The following is a 26,679-nucleotide window of genomic DNA, read 5'->3' on the forward strand; positions in this document are numbered from 1 at the left end:
CCACCTCCAACCCCATCCACCAACCTTGCTTCACATTATCCCCAGCAGCACCACCTCCAACCCCATCCACCAACCTTGCTTCACATTATCCCCAGCAGTACCACCTCCAACCCCATCCACCAACCTTGCTTCACATTATCCCCACCAGTACCACCTCCAACCCCATCCACCAACCTTGCTTCCCATTATCCCCACCAGTACCACCTCCAAACCCATCCACCAACCTTGCTTCACATTATCCCCACCAGTACCACCTCGAACCCCATCCGCCAACCTTGCTTCACATTATCCCCACCAGTACCACGTCCAACCCCATCCACCAACCTTGCTTCGCATTATCCCCACCAGTACCACCTCCAACCCATCCACCAACCTTGCTTCACATTATCCCCAGCAGTACCACCTCCATCCCCATCCACCAACCCTGCTTCACATTATCCCCAGCAGTACCACCTCGAACCCCATCCACCAACCTTGGTTCACATTATCCCACCAGTACCACCTCCAACCCCATCCACCAACCTTGCTTCACATTATCCCCAGCAGTACCACCTCCAACCCCATCCACCAACCTTGCTTCACATTATCCCCTGCAGTACCACCTCCAACCCCATCCACCAACCTTGCTTCACATTATCCGCAGCAGCACCCCCTCAACCCCATCCACCAGTACCACCTCCAACCCCATCCACCAACCTTGCTTCACATTATCCCCAGCTGTACCACCTCCAACCCCATCCACCAACCTTGCTTCACATTATCCGCAGCAGCACCACCTCCAACCCCATCCACCAACCTTTCTTCACATTATCCGCAGCAGTACCACCTCCAACCCCATCCACCAACCTTGCTTCGCATTATCCCCGGCAGTACCATCTCCAACCCCATCCACCATACTTGCTTCACATTATCCCCGGCAGTACCAGCTCCAACCCCATCCACCAACCTTGCTTCACATTATCCCCAGCAGTACCACCTCCAACCCCATCCACCAACCTTGCTTCAGATTATCCCCAGCAGTACCACCTCCAACCCCATCCACCACCCTTGCTTCACATTATCCCCAGCAGTTGCACCTCCAACCCCATCCACCAACCTTGCTTCACATTATCTCCACCAGTACCACCTCCAACCCCATCCACCAACCTTGCTTCACATTATCCCCAGCAGTACCACCTCCAACCCCATCCACCAACCTGGCTTCACATTATCCCCAGCAGTACCACCTCGAACCCCATTAACACCAACCTTGCTTCACATTATCCCCAGCAGTACCACCTCCAACCCCATCCACCAACCTTGCTTCACATTATCCCCAGCAGCACCACCTCCAACCGCATCCACCAACCTTGCTTCACATTATCCCCACCAGTACCACCTCCAAACGCATCCACCAACCTTGCTTCACCTTATCCCCAGCAGTACCACCTCCAACCCCATCCACCAACCTTGCTTCACATTATCCCCACCAGTACCACCTCCAACCCCATCCACCAACCTTGCTTCACATTATCCCCACCAGTATCACCTCCAACCCCATCCACCAACCTTGCTTCACATTATCCCCACCAGTACCACCTCCAACCCCATCCACCAACCTTGCTTCAAATTGTCCCCAGCAGTACCAACTCCAACCCCATCCACCAACCTTCCTTCACATTATCCCCACCAGTACCACCTCCAACCCCATCCACCAACCTTGCTTCACATTATCCCCACCAGTACCACCTCCAACCCCATCCACCAACCTTGCTTCACATTATCCCCAGCAGCACCACCTCCAACCGCATCCACCAACCTTGCTTCACATTATCCCCACCAGTACCACCTCCAAACGCATCCACCAACCTTGCTTCACCTTATCCCCAGCAGTACCACCTCCAACCCCATCCACCAACCTTGCTTCACATTATCCCGAGCAGTACGGCCTCCAACCCCATCCACCAACCTTGCTTCACATTATCCCCAGCAGCACCACCTCCAACCCCATCCACCAACCTTGCTTCACATTATCCCCAGCAGCACCACCTCCAACCCCATCCACCAACCTTGCTTCACATTATCCCCAGCAGTACCACCTCCAACCCCATCCACCAACCTTGCTTCACATTATCCCCACCAGTACCACCTCCAACCCCATCCACCAACCTTGCTTCCCATTATCCCCACCAGTACCACCTCCAAACCCATCCACCAACCTTGCTTCACATTATCCCCACCAGTACCACCTCGAACCCCATCCGCCAACCTTGCTTCACATTATCCCCACCAGTACCACGTCCAACCCCATCCACCAACCTTGCTTCGCATTATCCCCACCAGTACCACCTCCAACCCCATCCACCAACCTTGCTTCACATTATCCCCAGCAGTACCACCTCCATCCCCATCCACCAACCCTGCTTCACATTATCCCCAGCAGTACCACCTCGAACCCCATCCACCAACCTTGGTTCACATTATCCCCACCAGTACCACCTCCAACCCCATCCACCAACCTTGCTTCACATTATCCCCAGCTGTACCACCTCCAACCCCATCCACCAACCTTGCTTCACATTATCGCCTGCAGTCCCACCTCCAACCCTATCCACCAACCTTGCTTCACATTATCCGCAGCAGCACCCCCTCAACCCCATCCACCAGTACCACCTCCAACCCCATCCACCAACCTTGCTTCACATTATCCCCAGCTGTACCACCTCCAACCCCATCCACCAACCTTGCTTCACATTATCCCCTGCAGTCCCAGCTCCAACCCCATCCACCAACCTTGCTTCACATTATCCGCAGCAGCACCACCTCCAACCCCATCCACCAACCTTTCTTCACATTATCCGCAGCAGTACCACCTCCAACCCCATCCACCAACCTTGCTTCGCATTATCCCCGGCAGTACCATCTCCAACCCCATCCACCAACCTTGCTTCACATTATCCCCGGCAGTACCACCTCCAACCCCATCCACCAACCTTGCTTCACATTATCCCCAGCAGTACCACCTCCAACCCCATCCACCAACCTGGCTTCACATTATCCCCAGCAGTACCACCTCGAACCCCATTAACACCAACCTTGCTTCACATTATCCCCAGCAGTACCACCTCCAACCCCATCCACCAACCTTGCTTCACATTATCCCCAGCAGCACCACCTCCAACCGCATCCACCAACCTTGCTTCACATTATCCCCACCAGTACCACCTCCAAACGCATCCACCAACCTTGCTTCACATGATCCCCACCAGTACCACCTCCAACCCCATCCACCAACCTTGCTTCACATTATCCCCAGCAGTACCACCTCCAACCCCATCCACCAACCTTGCTTCACATTATCCCCAGCAGCCCCACCTCCAACCCCATCCACCAAACTTGCTTCACATTATCCGCAGCAGTACCACCTCCAACCCCATCCACCAACCATGCTTCAGATTATCCCCAGCAGTCGCACCTCCAACCCCATCCACCAACCTTGCTTCACATTATCCCCACCTGTACCACCTCCAACCCCATCCACCAACCTTGCTTCACATTATCCCCACCAGTACCACCTCCAACCCCATCCACCAACCTTGCTTCACATTATACCCACCAGTACCACCTCCAACCCCATCCACCAGCCTTGCTTCACATTATCCCCGGCAGTACCACGTCCAACCCCATCCACCAATCTTGCTTCACATTATCTCCACCAGTACCACCTCCAACCCCATCCACCAACCTTGCTTCACATTATCCCCAGCAGCACCACCTCCAACCCCGTCCACCAACCTTGCTTCACATTATCACCAGCAGTATCACCTCCAACCCCATCCACCAACCTTGCTTTACATTATCCCCACCTGTACCATCTCCAACCCCATCCACCAACCTTGCTTCAGATTATCCCCAGCAGTACCACCTCCAACCCCATCCATCAACCTTGCTTCACATTATCCCCAGCAATACCATCTCCAACCCTATCCACCAAACTTGCTTCACATTATCCCCAGCAGTACCATCTCCAACCCCATCCACCAACCTTGCTTCACATTATCCCCACCAGTACCACCTCCAACCCCATCCACCAACCTTGCTTCACATTATCCCCAGCAGTACCACGTCCAACCCCATCCACCAATCTTGCTTCACATTATCCCCACCAGTACCACCTCCAACCCCATCCACCAACCTTGCTTCACATTATCCCCAGCAGTACCACCTCCAACCCCATCCACTAACCTTGCTTCACATTATCCCCAGCAGTACCATCTCCAACCCCATCCACCAACCTTGCTTCATATTATCCCCACCAGTACCACCTCCAACCCCATCCACCAACCTTGCTTCACATTATCCCCAGCAGTACCACCTCCAACCCCATCCACCAACCTTGCTTCACATTATCCCCACCAGTCCCACCTCCAACCCCATCCACCAAATTTGCTTCACATTATCCCCAGCAGTACCACTTCCAACCCCATCCACCAACCTTGCTTCACATTATCCCCAGCAGTCCCATCTCCAACCCCATCCACCAACCTTGCTTCACATTATCCCCACCAGCACCACCTCCAACCCCATCCACCAACCTTGCTTCACATCATCCCCACCAGTACCACCTCCAACCCCATCCACCAACCTTGCTTCACATTATCCCCACCAGTACCACCTCCAACCCCTTCCACCAACCTTGCTTCACATTATTCCCGGCAGTACCACGTCCAACCCCATCCACCAATCTTGCTTCACATTATCCCCACCAGTACCACCTCCAACCCCATCCACCAACCTTGCTCACATTATCCCCAGCAGTACCACCTCCAACCCCACCAGCCAAAGAAAAGCTCTCATCCACAATCTTACAAAGTACTTCTTCGTCTTCCAGTGTGGTTTTTTTTTTAAGCGGGATGGACCACAGTAGCTGTTTTGGGCCCCTTATCTCAGAAAGGATGTGCTGATATTGGAGAGGTTTCACAAGAATGATTCTGGGAATGAAAGGGTGACCATGTGAGGATCAGTTGATTCTGGAGTTCAGAGGAATAAAGGGTGATCTCCGTGAAACCTATCAAATTTTGAAAGACCTCAATAGAGTGGATGTGGAGAGGATGTTTCCTGTAGTGGAGGAGTCTAGGACCAGAGGACACAGGTAGAGTGGATATGGAGAGGATGTTTCCTATAGTGGGGGAGTCTTGGACCAGAGGACACAGATAGAGTGGATGTGGAGAGGATGTTTCCTATAGTTGGGGAGTCTCGGACCAGAGGACACAGATAGAGTGGATGTGGAGAGGATGTTTCCTATAGTTGGGGAGTCTCGGACCAGAGGACACAGATAGAGTGTATGTGGAGAGGATGTTTCCTATGGTTGGGGAGTCTAGGACCAGAGGGCACAGATAGAGTGGATGTGGAGAGGATGTTTCCTATGGTGGGGGAGTCTTGGACCAGAGGACACAGATAGAGTGGATGTAGAGACAATCCCCGAACGTTAACAATACAAGGCAGTCTAATCACACTGACCCCATCCCTTCATATCTCACCCACCTGATCCTTACTGTTCACCCTGTGCGATCCATAGCAGAGCAGTGGTCGTCATGTGCAGCATGGTGCGATGAAATTCCTTACATTTGGGGAGAAACACTTAAAAATGAAGAATGCGAAACGGTAGGTTGCAGAGGTTGTGGGAGAGCAAGAGGAGATGCTGGACTGACAGTAATGGACGAGGTGGAGAACGTGGAAGCAACACCGGGAAGAGGTGATTGGTTCTGGAATGTGATAGCGATGGTATATCCTACTCTCCTGTTCCAATCACAACCTATGAGATCAGATTGACATTATTTACCGTCACCCAGATAGATGCTGGGTGCAGGAGTCATACTGTAAAGGAAATAGTTCTCCATCCAGTTCCAATGCAGTATTGAAAGAAAACCATGAAAAAAGAACGAAGAAAACACAATAAATTGTGAAGACACTGTTGTGATGTGTGTTCTGTAGAGAGCTGATGATACGACAACACTCCTCCAGTGATTGCAATCGATGTGGTGAGGGATATGTAGACAGGGGTGATGAAAACTTGTGGAGAACTGATGTTCCTCTCCACATCAACTGTATCTGCTCCCTCTGTTCATAGACTCCCCCACTATAGGAAACATCCTGTCTACATCCACTCTATCACTGCCCTCTGGTCCTAGACTCCCCCACTATAGGAAACATCCTCTCCACATCCACTCTATCTGTGTCCTCTGGTCCGAGACTCCCCCACTATAGGAAACATCATCTCCACGTCAACTCTATCTGCGTTCTCTGGTCCTAGACTCCCCCAGTATAGGAAACATCTTCTCCACATCCACTCTGTCTGTGTCCTCTGGTCCTAGACTCCCCCACTATAGGAAACATCCTCTCCACATCCACTCTATCTGTGTCTTCTGGTCCTAGACTCCACCATTACAGGAAGCATCCTCTCCACATCCACTCTATCTGTGTCCTCTGGTCCTAGACTCCCCCAGTATAGGAAACATCCTCTCCACATCCACTCTATCTGTGTCCTCTGGTCCTAGACTCCCCCAGTATAGGAAACATCATCTCCACATCCACTCTGTCTGTGTCTTCTGGTCCTAGACTCCACCATTACAGGAAGCATCCTCTCCACATCCACTCTATCTGTGCCCTCTGGTCCTAGACTCTCCCACTATCCTCTCCACGTTCCTCTCCATTCCATGTTCACTCTATCGAGCCTTTCCAATATCCGATAGGTTTCAGTGAGATTCTCCTCATTCTGGTGTGTGCAGGCCCAGAGCTATTGATCATTCCACATACGTTAACCCTTTCATTTTCATTCTCACGAACCTCCTCCAGACCCTCTCCAAGGCTAGCACATCCTTTCTTAGATAAGTTTCCCAAATCTGCTCACAATACTCTAGGGACGGTCTGCCGAATGCCCTTTAAAGCTTCATGGAGGAACTCAGTGGGGCAGGTGGCATCAGTGGAGGGGAATAAACAGTCAACGTTTCAGACCCTTCAGCAGGACCTGATGAGATTAAAATGAGGCCCTGTTTGAGTTCTGGATTTGGGGAGTGTGGGTCAGTGTGATGTGTATTTGGAGTAGGTAGGGTGTTCACGAGTGTGAAGAGAGGTATCAGAATAGGCGTGATTTATGGAAGGGTAAAGAGAATTATGACATGATATTAAATACATCTTTGCAATTTTGAGACTAAAATATCCTGTGGTACTATAGGGAGAGCAGGGTAGCTCTTGGTACTCTACACCACAATTTATTCCTCAATGTCCGAGACTGGCCATGTGTCAGGTCAGGAGCAACACACACTAAATGCTGGAGGAACTCAGCCGGTCAGATATGGAGAGGAATAAAGAGTCAAAGCTTTGGGCCGTGACCCTTCATTTGTCGCTATGGGCGTCTATATTCCCCGTCAGGTGGTGGCGTGATCAATGGCAGCCGCTTCTACAGGGTCAACCAAGGTTGTTATCGTTCCTTTTAAACATCTTTTAAGATTGCAAGACCCTGCTGGAAATTAAGAATTTAAAGCACTGCAGGTCTACCCCATCAGCGAGTTGCTCGTTGGTGGAGGAACTGGTGTGGATCGTACTGGCTGCTGGAGTCAGGGGGGTGTCAGAGGAGTGGGTGCGCGAAGGTGGTGTGCAGTCTAACAGCGAGTGATTGTCTCAGTCGCTTTTACCGTGATCGCAGGACCCAGTTGGACATTGTTAACGTGGAATGCTGCAAGTCCGATTCACTGATTTATTGGTGGATGTCAGGGGGAGCTGAGTAGTCTCAGTCGCCAGGCCTGAAGCTGGAGTATTGCCTGTATGGAGCTGCCTCGGAGAAGGGTGTCAGAGTCAGTCTGCCCCACCGGAGACAACATGGTGTGGCATCCAAGCTGGAGTCAGTGCTGCCCCCTAGTGCTCACTTGGCAGAGGACGAACTGTATTGTGTTCAACTGCAGACTGCTGCAACATTCATGGACTCTGGGAACTTGGACTATATATATATATATATATATATATATATATATAGTAGTCGCGCTGATACGCAACGAGTGAAAGCAACACACTGAGTCGAGCAGGGTCTGGTTGAACTGTTTACTGTTTCAATCCACGCCCGCTCTCAGCATCCCCCGCTCTTCGCGGGGTGGAAGTGACGTCCGCTTCCGGGCCGAGGTCTGCCCCGCACTCAGACCCCTCTCGGTTGCCGCTGGCTGCGGACTCGCCTGCGATTGCTGGAGCCGGTTCGCTTGCCACGTAGGCGAGCCGCCACAATATCTTATATGTGCTTTGTTCTGTATGTGTCTATTGGTACTGGGTTTTGTATGCTGTTTCTTTTGGCTGTGTTCATGGGTATTTATATATGGTTGAATGACTATTAAACTTGGTGACCATCGTTAACTAAAGGCGACTGGTTTTATAGTTTGTTAACGGTGGAGCTCTTTGTGGTATGAGAAGTGAGTGCTGTTACTTCTCCCAGCCAGGGCATCTGCATTGTGCTTGACTCGTGTTATATTCTTGTACTGAATGGATTTTCTCAATTTTTCTTCTAACTGACCAGTGCTGAGGAAGATAAAAGTGACGTTCCTGGATACCATCGTGCGAGTAGAACACACCCCCGACGGCTCCAGGACTGGTGTGGCCCTGGAGGTGCACATAAAGAGGTCAGTGGCAACACCCGTTCAGCTTTGGGGTTGATTGAGAGCAGTGGTATGACTGGGTGGGCCCCTTGGGTGCTGATTGGGGATTGGTCTCGGAGTCTGAGCTGTGAAACTCTATAGGACCAGGGTTCCAGATGAAAATCTCCTCTTGAAGATAGTTTGTAGTGAAGGAATTGACCGGAGAACTTGAGATCTCCAATATCACACTCCCACTATTCCCAACAACCGTGGTTTCCCATATTCCGATCAGACCAACAGCACTCGTCTTACTTTCTAAATATCCCATCCACTCTGTCCAACTGTTTCAATACACTGCACCAAATACTTCCATTTTAGAACGTGGCAGTGCGATCACTGGAACCGAGTTTGACGTTCTCCTAAAGGGTTGCCTACTGGTGGGTCCTCAGGTTGTTCCTGATGTTGAGTATGATGTTCTCCTAAAGGGTTGTCTACTGGTGGGTCCTTAATTCCAGTATGATGTTCTCCCAAAGGGTTGTCTACTGGTGGATTCTCAAGTCGAGTATGATGTTCTCCTAATGAGTTGTCTACTGGTGGGTCCTCAAGTCAAGTATGATGTTCTCCTAAAGGGTTGTCTACTGGTGGGTCCTTAATTCCAGTATGATGTTCTCCTAAAGGGTTGTCTACTGGTGGGTCCTTAATTCCAGTGTGATGTTCTCCTAAAGGGTTGTCTACTGGTGGGTCCTTAATTCCAGTATGATGTTCTCCTAAAGGGTTGTCTACTGGTGGATCCTCAGGTGGGTCCTCAAGTGGAGTATGATGTTCTCCTAAAGGGTTGTCTACTGGTCGGTCCTCAAGTTTGAGTATGATGTTCTCCTAAAGGTTTGTCTACTGGTGGATCCTCAGGTGGGTCCTCAAGTCGAGTATGATGTTCTCCTAAAGGGTTGTCTACTGGTCGGTCCTCAAGTTGAGTATGATGTTCTCCTAACGAGTGGTCTACTGGTGGGTCCTCAGGTGGCTGTAGATGACGATCTGGCATCCGCATAAATGGAGAATAACTGTGCATGACTTTGTTTAACAATGGGAACTTGATGCACGGGCAGCCACTGCACAGTCCTTGACAGGTCAGGGTCAGGGTCCAGTAGCATGGAGTGCAAAGGACTGGGGACCCCTCACTGCAGCAGCTTTGCTCTGTCTTCGCTGCTGTTGTGATGTGTCATCATCTTCTGCCAGCTCCACTGTTGAGGCCTCTGTCTGGATCCTCCCCTTTGACCTTACTACCATGGGTGGTCCTACCTTGGGATCTCAGGAACTCACAAGCTTCTCTACTACAATGAGGTGATGAACCTTGGAGAAGATTTTTTAGAACATAGAATAGCACAGCATAATACAGGCCCTTCAGCCCACAATGTTGTGCTGACCTATGTAGATATGATATGTATGTAACTATGTAAACAATGACCATGATCAAAGTTCAAAGTAAATTTATTATCGGGGAACATGTATATCACCATATACAACGCTGAGATTCATTTTCTTCTGGACATACTCAATAAATATATAGAATAATAACCATAGAATCTATGAAATACTGCCCATCTTAGGACCTGAGGCTCCTGTACCTCCTTCCCGATGGAATCAGTTCAGAGTTGAGGTTATCCTCACTGGTTCAGGAGCCTGATGGTTGAGAGGTAATAACTGTTCCTGAACCTGGTGATGTGGGACCTGAGGCTCCTGTACCTTCTTCCTGATGGTAGCAGTGAGAAGACAGCATGTCCTGGGTGGTGGGGGTCCCTGATGATGGATGCTGCTTTCCTGTGTTCAGTGGTGGAGAGGGCTTTAACATGTGATGGACTGGATTTTCTGTTCAAAGGCTTTGTTGGTACCATACCAGGCTGCGTTGCAACCAGCCAATATCCAGTGCCTATAAAAAATATTCACCCTCCCCGCCCCCCGGAAGTTTTCATGTTTTATTGTTTTACAACGTTGAATCACAGTGGATTTAATTTGGCTGTTTTGACACTGATCAACAGAAAAGACTCTTTCACGTGAAAACAAATTGGTCTAAATTTATTACAATTATTAAACACAAAATAATTGCATAAGTTTTCACCCTCTTCAAGTCGGTATTTAGTAGATGCACCTTTGACAACAATTATAGCCTGAGTCTGTGTGGATAGGTCTCTGTCAACTTTGCACTTCTGGACACTGCATTTTTTCTCCCATTCTTCTTTACAAAACTGCTCAAGTTCTGTCAGATTGCATGGGGATCGTGAGTGAACAGCCCTTTTCAAGTCCAGCTACAAATTCCCCATTCGATTGAGGTGTGAACTCTGACTTGGCCACTCCAGGACATTAACTTTGTTGTTTTTAAGCCATTCCTGTGCAATTTTAACTTTGTGCTTGGGGTCATTGTCCTGCTGGAAAACAAATCTTTTCCCAAGTCTCAGTTCTCTTGCAGACTGCATCAGGTTTTCCTCCAGGGTTTCCCTGTATTTCGCTGCATTCATTTTACCCTCTACCTTCACAAGCCATCCAGGGCCTGTTGCAGTGAAACATCCCCACATGGTAGGGATGGTGTGTTTTTGAAGATGTGTGGTGTTTGGCTTTCACCAAACATAGAGTGATGTTAATCTGATGGCCAAAAAAGATCAATTTTGGTTTCATCAGACCATAGAACCTTCTTCCAGCCGACTTCAGAGTCTCTAACATGCATTCAGGCAAACTCTAGCCAAGGTTTCATGCGAGTTATTTTTCAACAGTGGCTTTCACTTTGCCGTTCTCCAATAAAGCTGTGACTGGTGAATCACCCAGACAACAGTTGTTGTATGCACAGTCTCTCCCATCCCAGCCACTGAAGCTTGTAACTCCTCCAGAGTTGTCATGGGTCTCTTGGTGGCCTCCCTCACTGGCCCCTTCTTGCACGGTCACTCAGTTTTTGAGGATGGTCTGATCTAGACAGATTTACAGCTGTGTCATATTCTTCCATCCCTTGGTGATTGACTTAACTGTACTCCAAGGGATACTCAGTGACTTGGAAACTTTCTTGTATTCATTTCCTAACGTGTGCTTTTCAGTAAACTTTTCGGGAGTTGCTTGGAGTGTTCTTTTGTCTCCATGGTGTAGTTTTTGCCGGAATACTGACTCACCAGCAGTTGGACCTTCTAAATACAGGGTTAATTTTACTACAATCAATTAAAACACCATTATCGTGCTCATGTTTCCAAAACCAGATCTCCATGTGACTTCTAAAACCAATTGACTACACCAGCGATGATTTGATGTGTCATATTAAAGGGAGTGAACACCTATGCAATCAATTACTTTGTGTTTTATATTTGTAATTAATTTAGATCACTTTGTAGAGATCTGTTTTCACTTTGACGTGAAAGAGTCTTTCTCTGTTGATCAGGATATAAAAAAGCCAAATTAAATCCACTGTGATTCAACATTGTAAAACATTAAAACGTGAAAACTTCCGGGGAGGGGTGGGTGCGGGGGTTAATGTTTTTTTTAAGGCACTGTATTCTCCACCGCACATCAATCGGAGTTTGTTAAAGTTTTGGATGTCATGCTGAATCCTCCAATTATAACCCCTTGTATTAGCTGTTTCTACCTTTGGAAAAAGTCTCAGATTATCCACTTGGTCTGTGCCTCTCATCATCTTAAAGGGACCTTATTTCAGTTGTAAATGATTCTTATTTTAGCAATGAACAGTTGTCATTTCAATATTAATGATCCTCATTTCAGCAGAATCCAGAAACATCGAGTGTTGATTCTGTCAAAGATGCTGCCTGACCTGCTGAGTTTCTACAGTGTTAGTGTGTAATTATGTTGTCATTAGCAGGTCTTATCAGTGAAAGCACTGGTCATCACTGACCAGAGCTTTGTGAGGAGTCTTCCTGTAAGCTTGTGGGATATTTCCCAGTGCTCTGGTTTCCTCCCACAGTCCAAAGATGTACCAGGTAGTAGGTTGGATGGTCATTGTGAATTGAGCTGTGAGATGGTCGTTGTGAATTGTGCTGTGGGTTGGTCGTTGTGAATTGTCCTGTGGGATGGTCGTTGTGAATTGTCCTGTGGGATGGTCGTTGTGAATTGTGGTGTGTGATGGTCGTTGTGAATTGTGCTGTGGGTTGGTCGTTGTGAATTGTCCTGTGGGATGGTCGTTGTGAATTGTCCTGTGGGTTGGTCGTTGTGAATTGTGCTGTGGGACGGTCGTTGTGAATAGTCCTGTGGGATGGATGTTGTGAATTGTCCTGTGGGACGGTCGTTGTGAATTTGCCGTGGGATGGTCGTTGTGAATTGAGCTGTGGGATGGTCATTCTGAATTGTGCCGTGGGATGGTCGTTGTGAATTGTCCTGTGGGGTGGTCGTTTGTGAATTGTGGTGTGGGACGGTCGTTGTGAATTGTTCTGTGGGATGGATGTTGTGAATTGTCCTGTGGGACGGTCGTTGTGAATTTGCCGTGGGATGGTCATTCTGAATTGTGCCGTGGGATGGTCGTTGTGAATTGAGCTGTGGGATGGTCGTTGTGAATTGTGCTGTGGGACGGTCGTTGTGAATTGTTCTGTGGGATGGATGTTGTGAATTGTCCTGTGGGACGGTCGTTGTGAATTTGCCGTGGGATGGTCATTCTGAATTGTGCCGTGGGATGGTCGTTGTGAATTGTGCCGTGGGATGGTCGTTGTGAATTGAGCTGTGGGATGGTCGTTGTGAATTGTGCTGTGGGATGGTCGTTGTGAATTGTGCTGTGGGACGGTCGTTGTGAATTGTGCTGTGGGATGGTCGTTGTGAATTGTGGTGTGGGTTGGTCGTTGTGAATTGTGGTGTGGGTTGGTCGTTGTGAATTGTGCTGTGGGACGGTCGTTGTGAATTATGCTGTGGTTTGGTCGTTGTGAATTGTGCCGTGGGTTGGACGTTGTGAATTGTGCCGTGGGATGGTCGTTGTGAATTGTGGTGTGGGATGGACGTTGTGAATTGTGGTGTGGGTTGGACGTTGTGAATTGTGGTGTGGGTTGGTCGTTGTGAATTGTGCTGTGGGACGGTCGTTGTGAATTGTGCTGTGGGACGGTCGTTGTGAATTGTCCTGTGGGATGGTCGTTGTGAATTGTCCTGTGGGTTGGTCGTTGTGAATTGTGCCGTGGGACGGTCGTTGTGAATTGAGCTGTGGGATGGTCGTTGTGAATTGTGCCGTGGGATGGTCGTTGTGAATTGTGGTGTGGGATGGACGTTGTGAATTGTGCTGTGTGTTGGTCGTTGTGAATTGTGCGGTGGGATGGACGTTGTGAATTGTGGTGTGGGTTGGTCGTTGTGAATTGTCCTGTGGGACGGTCGTTGTGAATTGTGGTGTGGGATGGTCGTTGTGAATTGTGGTGTGGGATGGACGTTGTGAATTGTCCTGTGGGATGGTCGTTGTGAATTGTGCTGTGGGACGGTCGTTGTGAATTGTGCTGTGGGATGGTCGTTGTGAATTGTGCTGTGGGACGGTCGTTGTGAATTGTGCTGTGGGATGCTCGTTGTGAATTGTCCTGTGGGATGGTCGTTTGTGAATTGCCCTGTGGGATGGTCGTTGTGAATTGTGCGGTGGGTTGGTCGTTGTGAATTGTGCTGTGGGACGGTCATTGTGAATTGTCCTGTGGGATGGATGTTGTGAATTGTGGTGTGGGATGGTCGTTGTGAATTGTGCTGTGGGATGGTCGTTGTGAATTGTGGTGTGGGTTGGTCGTTGTGAATTGTGGTGCGGGATGGTCGTTGTGAATTGTGCCGTGTGGAGCACAGATGGAGTTTAATACTGACAAGTGTGAGGTATTGCACGTTGGAAGGACAAACCAACATAGAACATACAGGGTTAATGGTAAGGCACTGAGGAGTGCAGTGGAACAGAGGGATCTGGGAATACAGATACAAAATTCCCTAAAAGTGTCGTCACAGGTAGATAGGGTCGTAAAGAGAGCTTTTGGTACATTGGCCTTTATTAATCGAAGTATTGAGTATAAGAGCTGGAATGTTATGATGAGGTTGTATAAGGCATTGGTGAGGCCGTATCTGGAGTATTGTGTTCAGTTTTGGTCACCAAATTACAGGAAGGATATAAATAAGGTTGAAAGAGTACAGAGAAGGTTTACCAGGATGTTGCCGGGACTTGAGAAACTCAGTTACAGAGAAAGGTTGAATAGGTTAGGACTTTATTCCCTGGAGCATAGAAGAATGAGGGGAGATTTGATAGAGGTATATAAAATTATGATGGGTATAGATAGAGTGAATGCAAGCAGGCTTTTTCCACTGAGGCAAGGGGAGAAAAAAACCAGAGGACATGGGTTAAGAGTGAGGGGGGAAAAGTTTAAAGGGAACATTAGTGGGGGCTTCTTCACACAGAGAGTGGTGGGAGTATGGAATGAGCTGCCAGACGAGGTGGTAAATGCGGGTTCTTTTTTAACATTTAAGAATAAATTGGACAGATACAAGGATGGGAGGTGTATGGAGGGATATGGTCCGTGTGCAGGTCAGTGGGACTAGGCAGAAAATGGTTCGGCACAGCCAAGAAGGGCCAAAGGGCCTGTTTCTGTGCTGTAGTTTCTTTGGTTCTATAGTGTGATGGACGTTGTGAATTGTCCTCTGGGTTGGTCATTGTGAATTGTGCTGTGGGATGGAGGTTGTGAATTGTGCTGTGGGATGGACGTTGTGAATTGTGCTGTGGGATGGACGTTGTGAATTGTGCTGTGGGATGGTCGTTGTGAATTGTCCTGTGGGGTGGTCGTTTGTGAATTGCCCTGTGGGATGGCCGTTGTGAATTGTGCTATGGGATGGTCGTTGTGAATTGTCCTGTGGGTTGGTCGTTGTGAATTGTGCCGTGGTTTGGTCGTTGTGAATTGTGCCGTGGTTTGGTCGTTGTGAATTGTGCCGTGGTTTGGTCGTTGTGAATTGTGCCGTGGTTTGGTCGTTGTGAATTGTGGTGTGGGATGGTTGTTGTGAATTGTGCCGTGGTTTGGTCGTTGTGAATTGTGCCGTGGTTTGGTCGTTGTGAATTGTGCCGTGGTTTGGTCGTTGTGAATTGTGGTGTGGGATGGTCGTTGTGAATTGTCCTGTGGGATGGTCGTTGTGAATTGTCCTGTGGGTTGGTCGTTGTGAATTGTGCCGTGGTTTGGTCGTTGTGAATTGTGCCGTGGTTTGGTCGTTGTGAATTGTGCCGTGGTTTGGTCGTTGTGAATTGTGGTGGTGGATGGTCGTTGTGAATTGTGGTGGGGGATGGTCGTTGTGAATTGTACCGTGGTTTGGTCATTGTGAATTGTGGTGGGGGATGGTCGTTGTGAATTGTGGTGGGGGATGGTCGTTGTGAATTGTGCCGTGGTTTGGTCGTTGTGAATTGTGGTGTGGGATGGTTGTTGTGAATTGTGCCGTGGTTTGGTCGTTGTGAATTGTGCCGTGGTTTGGTCGTTGTGAATTGTGCCGTGGTTTGGTCGTTGTGAATTGTGGTGTGGGATGGTCGTTGTGAATTGTCCTGTGGGATGGTCGTTGTGAATTGTCCTGTGGGTTGGTCGTTGTGAATTGTGCCGTGGTTTGGTCGTTGTGAATTGTGCCGTGGTTTGGTCGTTGTGAATTGTGCCGTGGTTTGGTCGTTGTGAATTGTGGTGGTGGATGGTCGTTGTGAATTGTGGTGGGGGATGGTCGTTGTGAATTGTACCGTGGTTTGGTCATTGTGAATTGTGGTGGGGGATGGTCGTTGTGAATTGTGGTGGGGGATGGTCGTTGTGAATTGTGCCGTGGTTTGGTCGTTGTGAATTGTGGTGGGGGATGGTCGTTGTGAATTGTGCCGTGGTTTGGTCGTTGTGAATTGTGGTGGGGGATGGTCGTTGTGAATTGTGCCGTGGTTTGGTCGTTGTGAATTGTGGTGGGGGATGGTCATTGTGAATTGTGGTGGGGGATGGTCGTTGTGAATTGTGCCGTGGGATGGTCGTTGTGAATTGTGCCGTGGTTTGGTCGTTGTGAATTGTGGTGGGGGATGGTTGTTGTGAATTGTGCCGTGGGATGGTCGTTGTGAATTGTGCTGTGGGATGCTGGATGGTGGGGATGATTGGGCCGGAAGGGTCTGTCCGTGTTTTATCTCTAAATAAATAAATAAAGTAAAACCTGTGTGTGGCGGGGTGGAGACATGTCTCTACCGAAGGAGGAGTGAGGTGCTCCTTTCTTCCGCTGTCCTGCAGGTCAACCTTGGGCAAGGTGTAGCACCTGCTTAGCCCCCGAAGCGGTGGGAGCAGGTGGTGGATGGTCGTATGAGCAGCCGGTACAGATCACAAGTCCTGGTTATGTGACCACTGACACCAGGTAAACACTCTCTGACGAGTATTGATCATCACTGGGGTCACCCGTCTTGTACAGAATCTGCCCAGAAGATGGCAACGGCAAACCATTTCTGTAGAAAAATTTGCCAAGAACAATCATGGTTCTGGAAATACCATGGTTGCCCAGGTCATATGGCACGACACGTAATGAATGAATATGAAACCTCAGCAAAACTGGAGAAGGTGGTCTTTTTCCAGTTCCACTGCTCTAAATATGATCACTTAATGCTGTGCGTCTAATTTTGAGCCATCTTTAAATTTATTTTGTTCTGAACATGTCTGACAATAACTTCACTTGCCCCATCACTGAAATATTCCCACAACCAACGGACTCACTTTCAAGGACTCTTCATCTCATGTTCTGGATGTTTATTTATATTTGCGGTGGTAGAGTTTATCGTCTTCTGCCCTCTTGTTGAGTGCCCTGGTTGGGCAGACTTTCATTGATCCTGTTATAGTTACTATTCTATAGATTTGCTAAGTATGCCCACGAGAAAATGAACCCCCTGGTTGTATATGGTGACATGTATGTACTTTGGAACAGTATAAAGGGGGGAGGGGGTTTTATTTTCTTTCCCATGCAACCCAGAGGAACCATGCTGTTGCTAAAGCAAGTGATGCATTTAAAAAAATTAGGCCCATGTCATTTCCCCATCCCCTCACTAAAGAGTCTTTGTCAATTTTGCTTTTGTTTGAACAATGCTGAAAAGGTTACCTTGGCAGTCCCCACACAACCTTCTTGCTTTGGAAGGGATTGTTACTTACATTGTCATTGAGCCAAAGAAAAGTACAGCCCAGAATAGATCTTCGGCCCGTCCATACTATGCCGAACCATTTAATCTGCTTAGTTGCATCGACCTGCGCTGGGACCACAGCAGTCCATCCATGTACCGACACAAACTTCTCTTAAATGTTGACATCGAGCTCGTATCCACCACTTGTGCTGGCAGCTCGTCCCACACTCTCACCACTCTCTGACTGAAGAAGTTTCCCCTCATGTTCCCCTTGAACATTTCACCTTTCACCCCTAACCCATGACCTCCAGTAGTCTCCCCTAACCTCAGTGGAAAAAGCCTGCTTGCACTTACCTTATCTATACCCCTCATAATTTTGTATACTTCTAATAAATCTCCCCTCAATCTTTTATGTTCTTGGGAATGTAGTCCTAACCTATTCAATCTTTTCCTATAACCCAGCTCCTCCAGTCCTGGCGACTTCCTTGTAAATTTTCCCTGTGCTCTTTCAATCTTGTTTACATCTTTCCTGTAGGTAGGTGACCGAAACTGCACGCAATACTCCAAATTAGGCCTCACCAATGTCTTATACAACTTCAACATGACATCCCATCTCCTTTACTCAATACTTGGATCTATGAAGGCCAATTTGCTGAAAGTTTTCTCAATGACCCCTTCTCCCTGGGAAGCCACTTTCAATGAATTATGGACCCGCATTGAAATTAAACTTCTAGGCATTAATGATTGTAAAATTAGTCCTAAAATGGGAGCAACACACATAAAAGTTGCTGGTGAACGCAGCAGGCCAGGCAGCATCTCTAGGACGTTTTGGGCCGAGACCCTTCATCAGGACTAACTGAAGGAAGAGTTAGTAAGAGATTTGAAAGTGGGAGGGGGAGGGGGAGATCTGAAATGATAGGAGAAGACAGGAGGGGGAGGGATGGAGCCAAGAGCTGGACAGTTGATTGGCAGAAGGGATACGAGAGGATCATGGGACAGGAGGCCCAGGGAGAAGGAAAAGGGGAGGGGGGAAAAACCCAGAGGATGGGCAAGGGGTATAGTCAGAGGGACAGAGGGAGAGAAAGGAGAGAGAGAAAAAGAATGTATGAAAAAGAACCAGCAACTTTTATGTATGTTGCTTGAAATTCCAGCATCTACAGATTTCCTCGTGTTTGCGCCTAAAATGGGAGAGCAATTTGTTCTGTGTGTGCCTCTGTGGTGCTTGCGTCCTGCAGTTGGGCCTCATCAGATCCCACTGGTGGGTGCCGAGGTCGACAGTTACTTTGCTGCTCTTAGGAAACCACTGGTAATCTGGTTTCCAGCCCCGGCAGCCGTCTGCGGAACGGGCTGTTTCTTCATTGTGCGGCGGGCAGTTCTAACATGTCCTCGTCTGCAGGTTGGAGTACTGTGACGAAGCTGTGAAGGACTCAGTCAGCACGTCGAAGAAGGACCCCATACCCATCGACATCCACCAGCCCCCTGCGTTCGTTCACAAGGTGCTACAGTTTTCCGGCGTGCTGGTACATTACGAGGATGTCTTTGAGCAGGAAGTGGATCCCCCACTATCATCGCCTGTACCGCAGGTGAGGACTGAAATAAGGAACAGAGGTGCAATGGGCAGTAAGCGCATTAACAGGGCTGAACATCTCACCTTTGAGAGTGCACCGGCGTCTTGGTGTTGGATGCAGTCGCCAAGATTATACTATCGTGCTATCTGCGTGTGCAGGGAAAGCCAACGTGCTCTGCAAGGCACGGTCCCAGGGCCACGACTGTGTTACCGAACCATTAATCTGCCTACTTCCATCGACTTGGCATATATACCTTCCCACCCGTGTACCTGTCCAAACTTCTCTTCGACGTTTAAAGTGAGCTCTCATCCACCACTTGCACTGGCTGCTCGTTCCACTCTCTCAGAACTCTGAGTGAAGAAGTTTCCCCTCGTGTTCCCCGAAACATTTTACCTTTCAGCCTTAACCTCTACTTGTAGTCCCACCCAACCTCAGTGGCAAAAACCTGCTTGCATTTACCCTATCTATATCCATCATAATTTTGTATACCTCTATCAAATTTCCCCTCACCCTTCTACTTTCTAAGGAATGAAGTCCTATCCTATTTAATCTTTCCCTATAACTCAGTTCAAATTCCAACAACATCCCTGTAAATTTTCTCTGCACTCTTTCAATCTTATTTACATCTCTCCTGTAGGGAGGTGACCAAAACTGAACACAACACTCCAAATTATGTCTCACCAATGTCTTATACAACTAGAACATAACATCCCACTTCCTGTACTCAGTACTTTGATTTATGAAGGCCAATGTGCCAAGAGCTTTCTTTACGACCCAATCTACCTGTGATGCTACTTTCAATGAATTATGGACATGTATTCCCAGACCCCTTTGTTCTACAACACTCCTCAGTGCCATACCCCTCACTGTGTAAGACCGACCCTGGTTGGTCCTACTGAAGTGCAACACCTCGCACTTGTCTGCATTAAATTCCATCGGCCATTTTTCTGCCTGTTTTTCCGGCTGGTCCAGATCACTTTGCAAGCTTTGGTCTTCCTCGCTCTCCACTACAGCCCCGCTCTATCATATTTGCCTCCATCACCACCCCAGACAACTCATTCCAGAAATCCACCACTCTACTGCCTAACCAAAAAAAAACCTTGCCCACACATCTCCTTTGAACTTAACCCCTCTCAGCTTAAAAGCTTGCACTGTGATATGAGGCATTTCCACCCTGGGGAAAAGATACCAGCTGTCTACTCTATCTGTGCCTCTCGTCATCTGTTAGACCTCTTTCAGACCTCCGCTCCTGACTGAACAGAAAATGCAGGGGCACTCCAGGTCAGGCAGCATCTGCAGGGAGGGGGGAGGTGGGGAGGCAGTGTACCGGTGCAGGTCGGTGAACTGGGAAAGGGAGGGAGGGGGTGGAATGGGCTTGTTTAAGGTGGCTGACGGGAGAACAGGGAATGCCTTTGAGAGGGGGTGACCACACTGTCCAGGTGACAGAGCCTTGAATCTCGGACACGCTGCCTGACGGCGTGGTGGAGACAGAGACTTGCGTCTGAAAAGCATCTGGGCGAGTGTTTGAATTGCTGAGGAAGAGAAGGGTGTCAGGTGAGGTTGGACAAACTAAAGTTCAAAGTAAATTTATCAAAGTACGCATATGTCCCGATATACAACCCTGAGATTTGCTTTCTTGCGTGCATTCACAGTAGGACAAAGAAATACAGTGAAAAGCCACACACAAAGACGGACAGACAACCGGTGTACAAACGAAGAGAGACTGGGCAAATACAAAACTAGCCCAAGTTTGTCCCGTTGCCCCATGTAGCCGCCTCTTGCTTGGCGATTCACAGACTCGTCTGGAGCACGAGTTCCCAGCCTGGGGTCCAAGGAATAAAAAAGGTTGGGAGCCCCTGGTCCACTGGTCTAGATGCTCGTATATTGTGAGTCTCTGTTTCCAGCAACACCTCAGGCAGCAAGTTTCAAATTCCAGCCCCCCACCCCCCCCCATGTGCGACGAGCTCTGTCACCTCAACAGCTGTGGCCACCCCCCCCCCAATTCAAAGGCATTCCCTCTGCCACCTGAAACAAACCCGTGCTCCTCGCCACCCCTTTCCCAGTTCACCAACCTGCAGCGTTAACGCTGCCTCTCCCTCCACAGATGCTGCCCGACCCGCTGAGTGTCGCTGGCATTTTCCACTTGGTCAGAGTGAAATTCTGAGTCACTAAGCTGGTAGAGAGAGGAAATTGGAAACTGAGGCACAATTCCAATAGGATTGTCCTGATCTTCGTCATTTTCTGCCGTGTCGTACGACATGGGTGATTGTGGTCTTTCCATGACCATGATTGTTCTTGGCAGATATTTCTGCAGAAGTGGTTTGCCATTGCCATCTTCTGGGCAGTGTCTTTACAAGTTGGGTGACCCCAATCATTATCAATACTCGTCAGAGATTGTCTGCCTGGTGTCAGTGGTCACATAACCAGGACTTGTGATCTGCACCGGCTGATCATACGACCATCCACCACCTGATCCCACGGCTTCACGTGACCCTGACCAGGGGCTAAGCAGGAGCTATACCTTGCCCCAGGGTGACCTGCAGGCTAGCGGAGGGAAGGAGCACCTCACACCTCCTTTGGGTGAGCCCTAACTCCAGGGATTAACCTAGCGGAGGGGATTGAGTAAGCAGTCAGCAGTGCTCTTCGGCTGCAGCCAGTGCAGCCACTTGGACCAGAGGTCAAAGTCTCCCCAGGTTTATCTCCACGTTACCTGGGGTCTGGTGTCAGTCTTCGACTTTTTTTGTCAGAAATTTGTCTCCGTCATGTGCAGGTTATCGAAAGTATGCGACTGAGACTGGGAGAGTGTCATGAATCTGGAAAGTTCAAAATTCAAAGTAAATTTATTATCAAAGTACGAATTTGTTACCATATACCACCCTGACATTAGTTTAGTTGCAGACATTCACAGGAGAAAAGAACTGCAATAGAATTTAAAAACAAAACATAACAAAAAGCTGGACAAATAACCAATGTGCAAAACAATACAAACGAAAATAATACTGAGAACATAGTCATTAAAAGTGAGTCTGTAGGGAGGGTGTGGAATTGGCTCATTGTTGTGAGATTATCCACACTGGTTCAGGAGCCTGATGGTTGAGGGGTAATAACTGTTCCTGAACCTGGTGGTGTGGGATCTGAGGCTCCCGTACCTCCTTCCCGATAGCAGCAGCGAGAAGAGAGCATGTCCTGGGTGCTGCTTTCCTGCAATAGCGCTCCATGTTGTAGACGTGCTTAATGGTGAGGAGGCTTCACCTGTGATGGACTGGGCTGAATGCACAACTTTTTGTAGGATTTTCCACTCTGCGTCTACAGAAATTTGGAAAGGATGCAGAGACAACTCGAGCTGGGACTGGAGGGCTCTCGTTGTAAGGAGAGGTGGGATGTTTTCCCTGGAGTGTAGAGGCTGAGGGGTGACTGTAGCGAGGTTTATAAAGCCACGAGGAAATAAATAAGATCAATATTGGGGAGAGGGGAGGAGCCTAAAACCAGAAGGTGTAGGTTTAAAGTATGTTAGGGAATTAATTCTGATTCCTCCTTGATACATGCTATAATGTGTAACAGAAAATGGAAGTTTGGGTGTAGCTTGGAATGTAGTAATGGCCTGACATCCCCTTACTAGCTGATATTTTGTCTCGATTCTGAATGCACATTGTTAAGGTTAGATACCGGTGAAGGATGTTTTCCACCTTATACACCCGCTTTTAAACTACGTGTGTCTCGGCCAAAGGTAACGAGGTAAAACGGAAGTCTTGAAGGGTATAAAGCAAGGTGCAATCTCTTCCTGCATGGGGGGATCTTCCAGTGAGTACAGTCTCAGTGCCATTGAAACACTCCTCAGTGTGAGCCCTTCCCTTCTTGTGGACCTCCTCTGGACACAGCAATCGTTCCTGTAAATCAGAGCGCCAGGCTGACAGCTGCAGAGCTGAAGCGAGCTTGCTCCACCCTCGACACTTTAAACTGTGCCGTTCAGAGCGTGTTGGCTATTTCTCCGCAGCAGGAGGAACCCAACGCCGAGCCCGGTGAGGAGCCCGACCATCCCCCCGACACCGGCAGCAGGACTGCGGAGCGGAGGTCTGCGGTGGTACCTTCTCAGCTGGTGCAGATCGGCAGCTGTACGGGCTGCGTGGAGATGACCATGAAACTCAAGCAGAATGATGCTCTCCCTGGACCGAAGGTAACTGACAGACTGTACTAGCAGAGTGTCTTTTTTTTATTATAAATAGAGTTCATTTTGAATTATAGTAAAAATCTGACTCTTGTGAAAGAAATGAATGAGGCCGACAGGTTGGTCTGTCCGTGCTGAAGGCATCACCGATCGTCTGTGACTCCACAGACAGTGTTTGCTGCGCTCTTCTTCCAGCTCAGGGGTGGTCCCCGTTTCCCCAACCCCTTCCCACACATGGGGTCCTGATTCCTGTGTCCTCTGTCCAGCACTACCAGTGTCCCATGAGTACTGGATGAAAGGGATTGCAGATGTGATCTTACCAACACCTTACAAAACTGAGGCATATCGTAGCGAATTCCACGCTTGGTACTGGTAGCATGAAACAACTACATTCCTTTGGCTTTCCCTGTTACTTGCTGCACCTGCACACTGGCCTTGTGCTCATTGTTAGGTGTACTGTCTGTAAATCTTCTGCATAGCGTCTTTCTGTCACTCTGCTGTGGGCTGTGGTAGTTGTTGCCCAAACTCCTGTGTTGGAGTCTGTTCAAGCAGAGGTTCTGCACTGACTGGAAATCTTCAGCAACACCCACAAAGGACAGCACACAGCAAACTCAGCCTCTTCCCACCAGCTTATTCTGGCATCTGCTCCTTTTCCCTGGTCCTGATGAAGGGTCTCGGCCCGAAACGTCAACTGGCTATTCCTCTCTGTAGATGCTGCCTGACCTGCTGAGTTCCTCCAGTGTCTTGTGTGTGTTACATCCACTCCTTCCAGATAAGTGGTGAACCACAAGGATCTGTAACCCTCACCCCCATGGTCTCCGAGAACTCTGCCTCGACCTGGATCGCCCCAAACCCTGAGTGACCACTGACTCAGAACCCCTTCAGACCCCGGGTTGCCCCACGATCTGAATTGCCTTAGATATAAGACAGCCAAAAAGCTCAGCTGGGAGATCCCAAGGCCATTCATTCTTCCCGTCCAGTCCACCAGCTGTGTTGATTTGGGAAGGCTAACAGCATTGGGATGCCTACCTCCCCAGCCATTCCCTTTCCTTACTCCTACTTCCGAGCTCGAAAGGCCTGATGACTCCCAAATCCCTTTGCACCCCGGATTTCAAATTTTCTCCCTGTAGAAAATAGACTGTGTTTTAATTCCTTCCACAAAGTGCGCGACTGTGCACTTCCCGACACTCTTTTCTGTGTGTTACTCACGTTCGCCTGCTTGTTCCTCAGTTAATGTTCGTCACTGAATATGTGTTGACGGCTGTCACTTCTCCTTCCAGTTGGAACTGGATGGAAAGATGGGCTCACTGCACTTGTTCATCAGTCCTCACCAGCTCTCCAACTTGACAGATCTTCTCGGCACACTGAGCCTTTCAGGTGAGTTTCACAAGAACATCAACTCCCTTGGGACTCTGAAAGTGTCATAGAGTCATACTGTTTGAAACAGGCCCTTCGGCCCACACAGTCTGTCCTCACCCAACGACACCAATCCTGTTCTCCCCACGTTCCCATCGACTGTCTGCAGATTCTGCCGTCTACCCACACTCCGTGGACAAGTGACTGACGGTCCCCACTCATCACTGGGATGCGGCAGGAAATCTGATTACCAGAGTAGGGAGACGTAGATGAAGAGTGAAGTTCCCTCTACACCATCCCATTGTACAATCACAGGTTAGAAACTGAGTGAAGTTCCCTCTACACCATCCCATTGTACAATCACAGGTTAGAAACTGAGTGAAGTTCCCTCTGCACCATCCCATTGTACAATCACAGGTTAGAAACTGAGTGAAGTTCTCTCTACACCATCCCATTGTACAATCACTGGTTAGAAACTGAGTGAAATTCCCTCTACACCATCGCGTTGTACAATCACAGGTTAGAAACTGAGTGAAGTTCCCTCTGCACCATCCCATTGTACAATCACTGGTTAGAAACTGAGTGAAGTTCCCTCTATGCCATCCCATTGTACAATCGCTGGTTAGAAACTGACTGAAGTTCCCTCTACACCATCCGATTGTACAGTCACGGGTTAGAAACTGAGTGAAGTTCCCTCTACACCATCCCATTGTACAATCACAGGTTAGAAACTGAGTGAAGTTCCCTCTACACCATCCCATTGTACAATCACAGGTTAGAAACTGAATGAAGTTCCCTCTACACCATCCCATTGTACAATCACAGGTTAGAAACTGAGTGAAGTTCCCTCTACTCCATCCCATCATACAATCACTGGTTAGAAACTGAGTGAAGCTCCCTCCACACCGTCCCATCACACACTCCGGGGGTCAGACACAGAGTGAATCTCCCTCCACACTGTCCCATCACACACACTCGCGGTCAGCCAGAGAGTGAAGCTCTCTCCACATCGTCCCATCACACACTCCAGGGGTCCGACACAGAGTGAAGCTCCCTCCACACCGTCCCATCACACTCTCCCGGGGTCAGACACAGAGTGAATCTCCCTCCACACTGTCCCATCACACACTCCCAGGGTCAGACACAGAGTGAAGCTCCCTCCACACTGTCCCATCACAGACTCCTGGGGTCAGACACAGAGTGAAACTCTCTCTATGCTATCTAATCACACACTCCTGGGGTCAGATACAGAGTGAAGCTCTTTCTGCAGTATCTCATCATACACAGTGTAGAGGGAGCTTCACTCTGTGTCTGACCCCGGTGGGGGGAGGGGGGGTGTCCAGTCTTTATTGATGCCAAAGGAAATTACAGTGTCACAGCAGCATTACAAGTGCACAGATATACAAACATTAAAGAGAAGTATGAAAGAATTAAAAAAGTCACCTTAAAAATAAGATATAGAAGATTGACAAGTCAAAGTTTACAAGCTTTATGAGGTTTCCACGTTCACACTAATAAGATGGCAGTGCAATATTACACAGTAATGGGTGCACATTTGCGCCTTCCAGATAAGAAGTGATGGTAGTATTGCACAGCGTGTCCACGATAGCAGGGTGTGGTAAACAGAGTTTAAACAGAGTTCTGGTAAACAGAGGTTAATAACTGTCTAACAGGAAGGGGTCGTCACTTCCCCAGTTACAGGTTGACTCATTATAGAGCCTGCGGCTGAGGGTAAGAATGACCTCATAGAGAGCTCTTTGGAGCAGTGCAGTTGTCTCAGTCTATTACTAAAAGTGCTCCTCTGTTCAGCCAAGGTGGCATGCAGAGGGTGAGAAACATTGTCCAGAATTGCCAGGATTTTCTGTAGGGTCCTTTGTTCTACCACGGCCTCCAGTGAGTCCAGTTTGACTCCTGTAACAG

At 48.7% G+C, this 26,679-nt stretch overlaps 1 protein-coding gene across 5 annotated transcripts in view; it reads left to right on the top strand.

Annotated features, from left to right (window-relative positions):
- atg2a (autophagy related 2A) overlaps positions 1 to 26,679 on the top strand; it is a 320,380-nt gene that overhangs the window by 48,004 nt on the left and 245,697 nt on the right. For 4 of the 5 annotated variants that reach the window (XM_063036273.1, XM_063036274.1, XM_063036276.1 and 1 more), the window contains exons 4-7: positions 8,540 to 8,642; positions 19,067 to 19,253; positions 23,233 to 23,412; positions 24,684 to 24,780. In XM_063036273.1, the coding sequence (XP_062892343.1) occupies positions 8,540 to 8,642; positions 19,067 to 19,253; positions 23,233 to 23,412; positions 24,684 to 24,780 (567 nt within the window). The remainder of the gene's footprint in view (positions 1 to 8,539; positions 8,643 to 19,066; positions 19,254 to 23,232; positions 23,413 to 24,683; positions 24,781 to 26,679) is intronic. The other variant, XM_063036277.1, reaches the window with a different exon arrangement.

Source organism: Mobula hypostoma, chromosome 30 (assembly GCF_963921235.1).
Source record: "Mobula hypostoma chromosome 30, sMobHyp1.1, whole genome shotgun sequence".
In the NCBI taxonomy this organism is placed as follows: Eukaryota; Metazoa; Chordata; class Chondrichthyes; order Myliobatiformes; family Myliobatidae; genus Mobula; species Mobula hypostoma.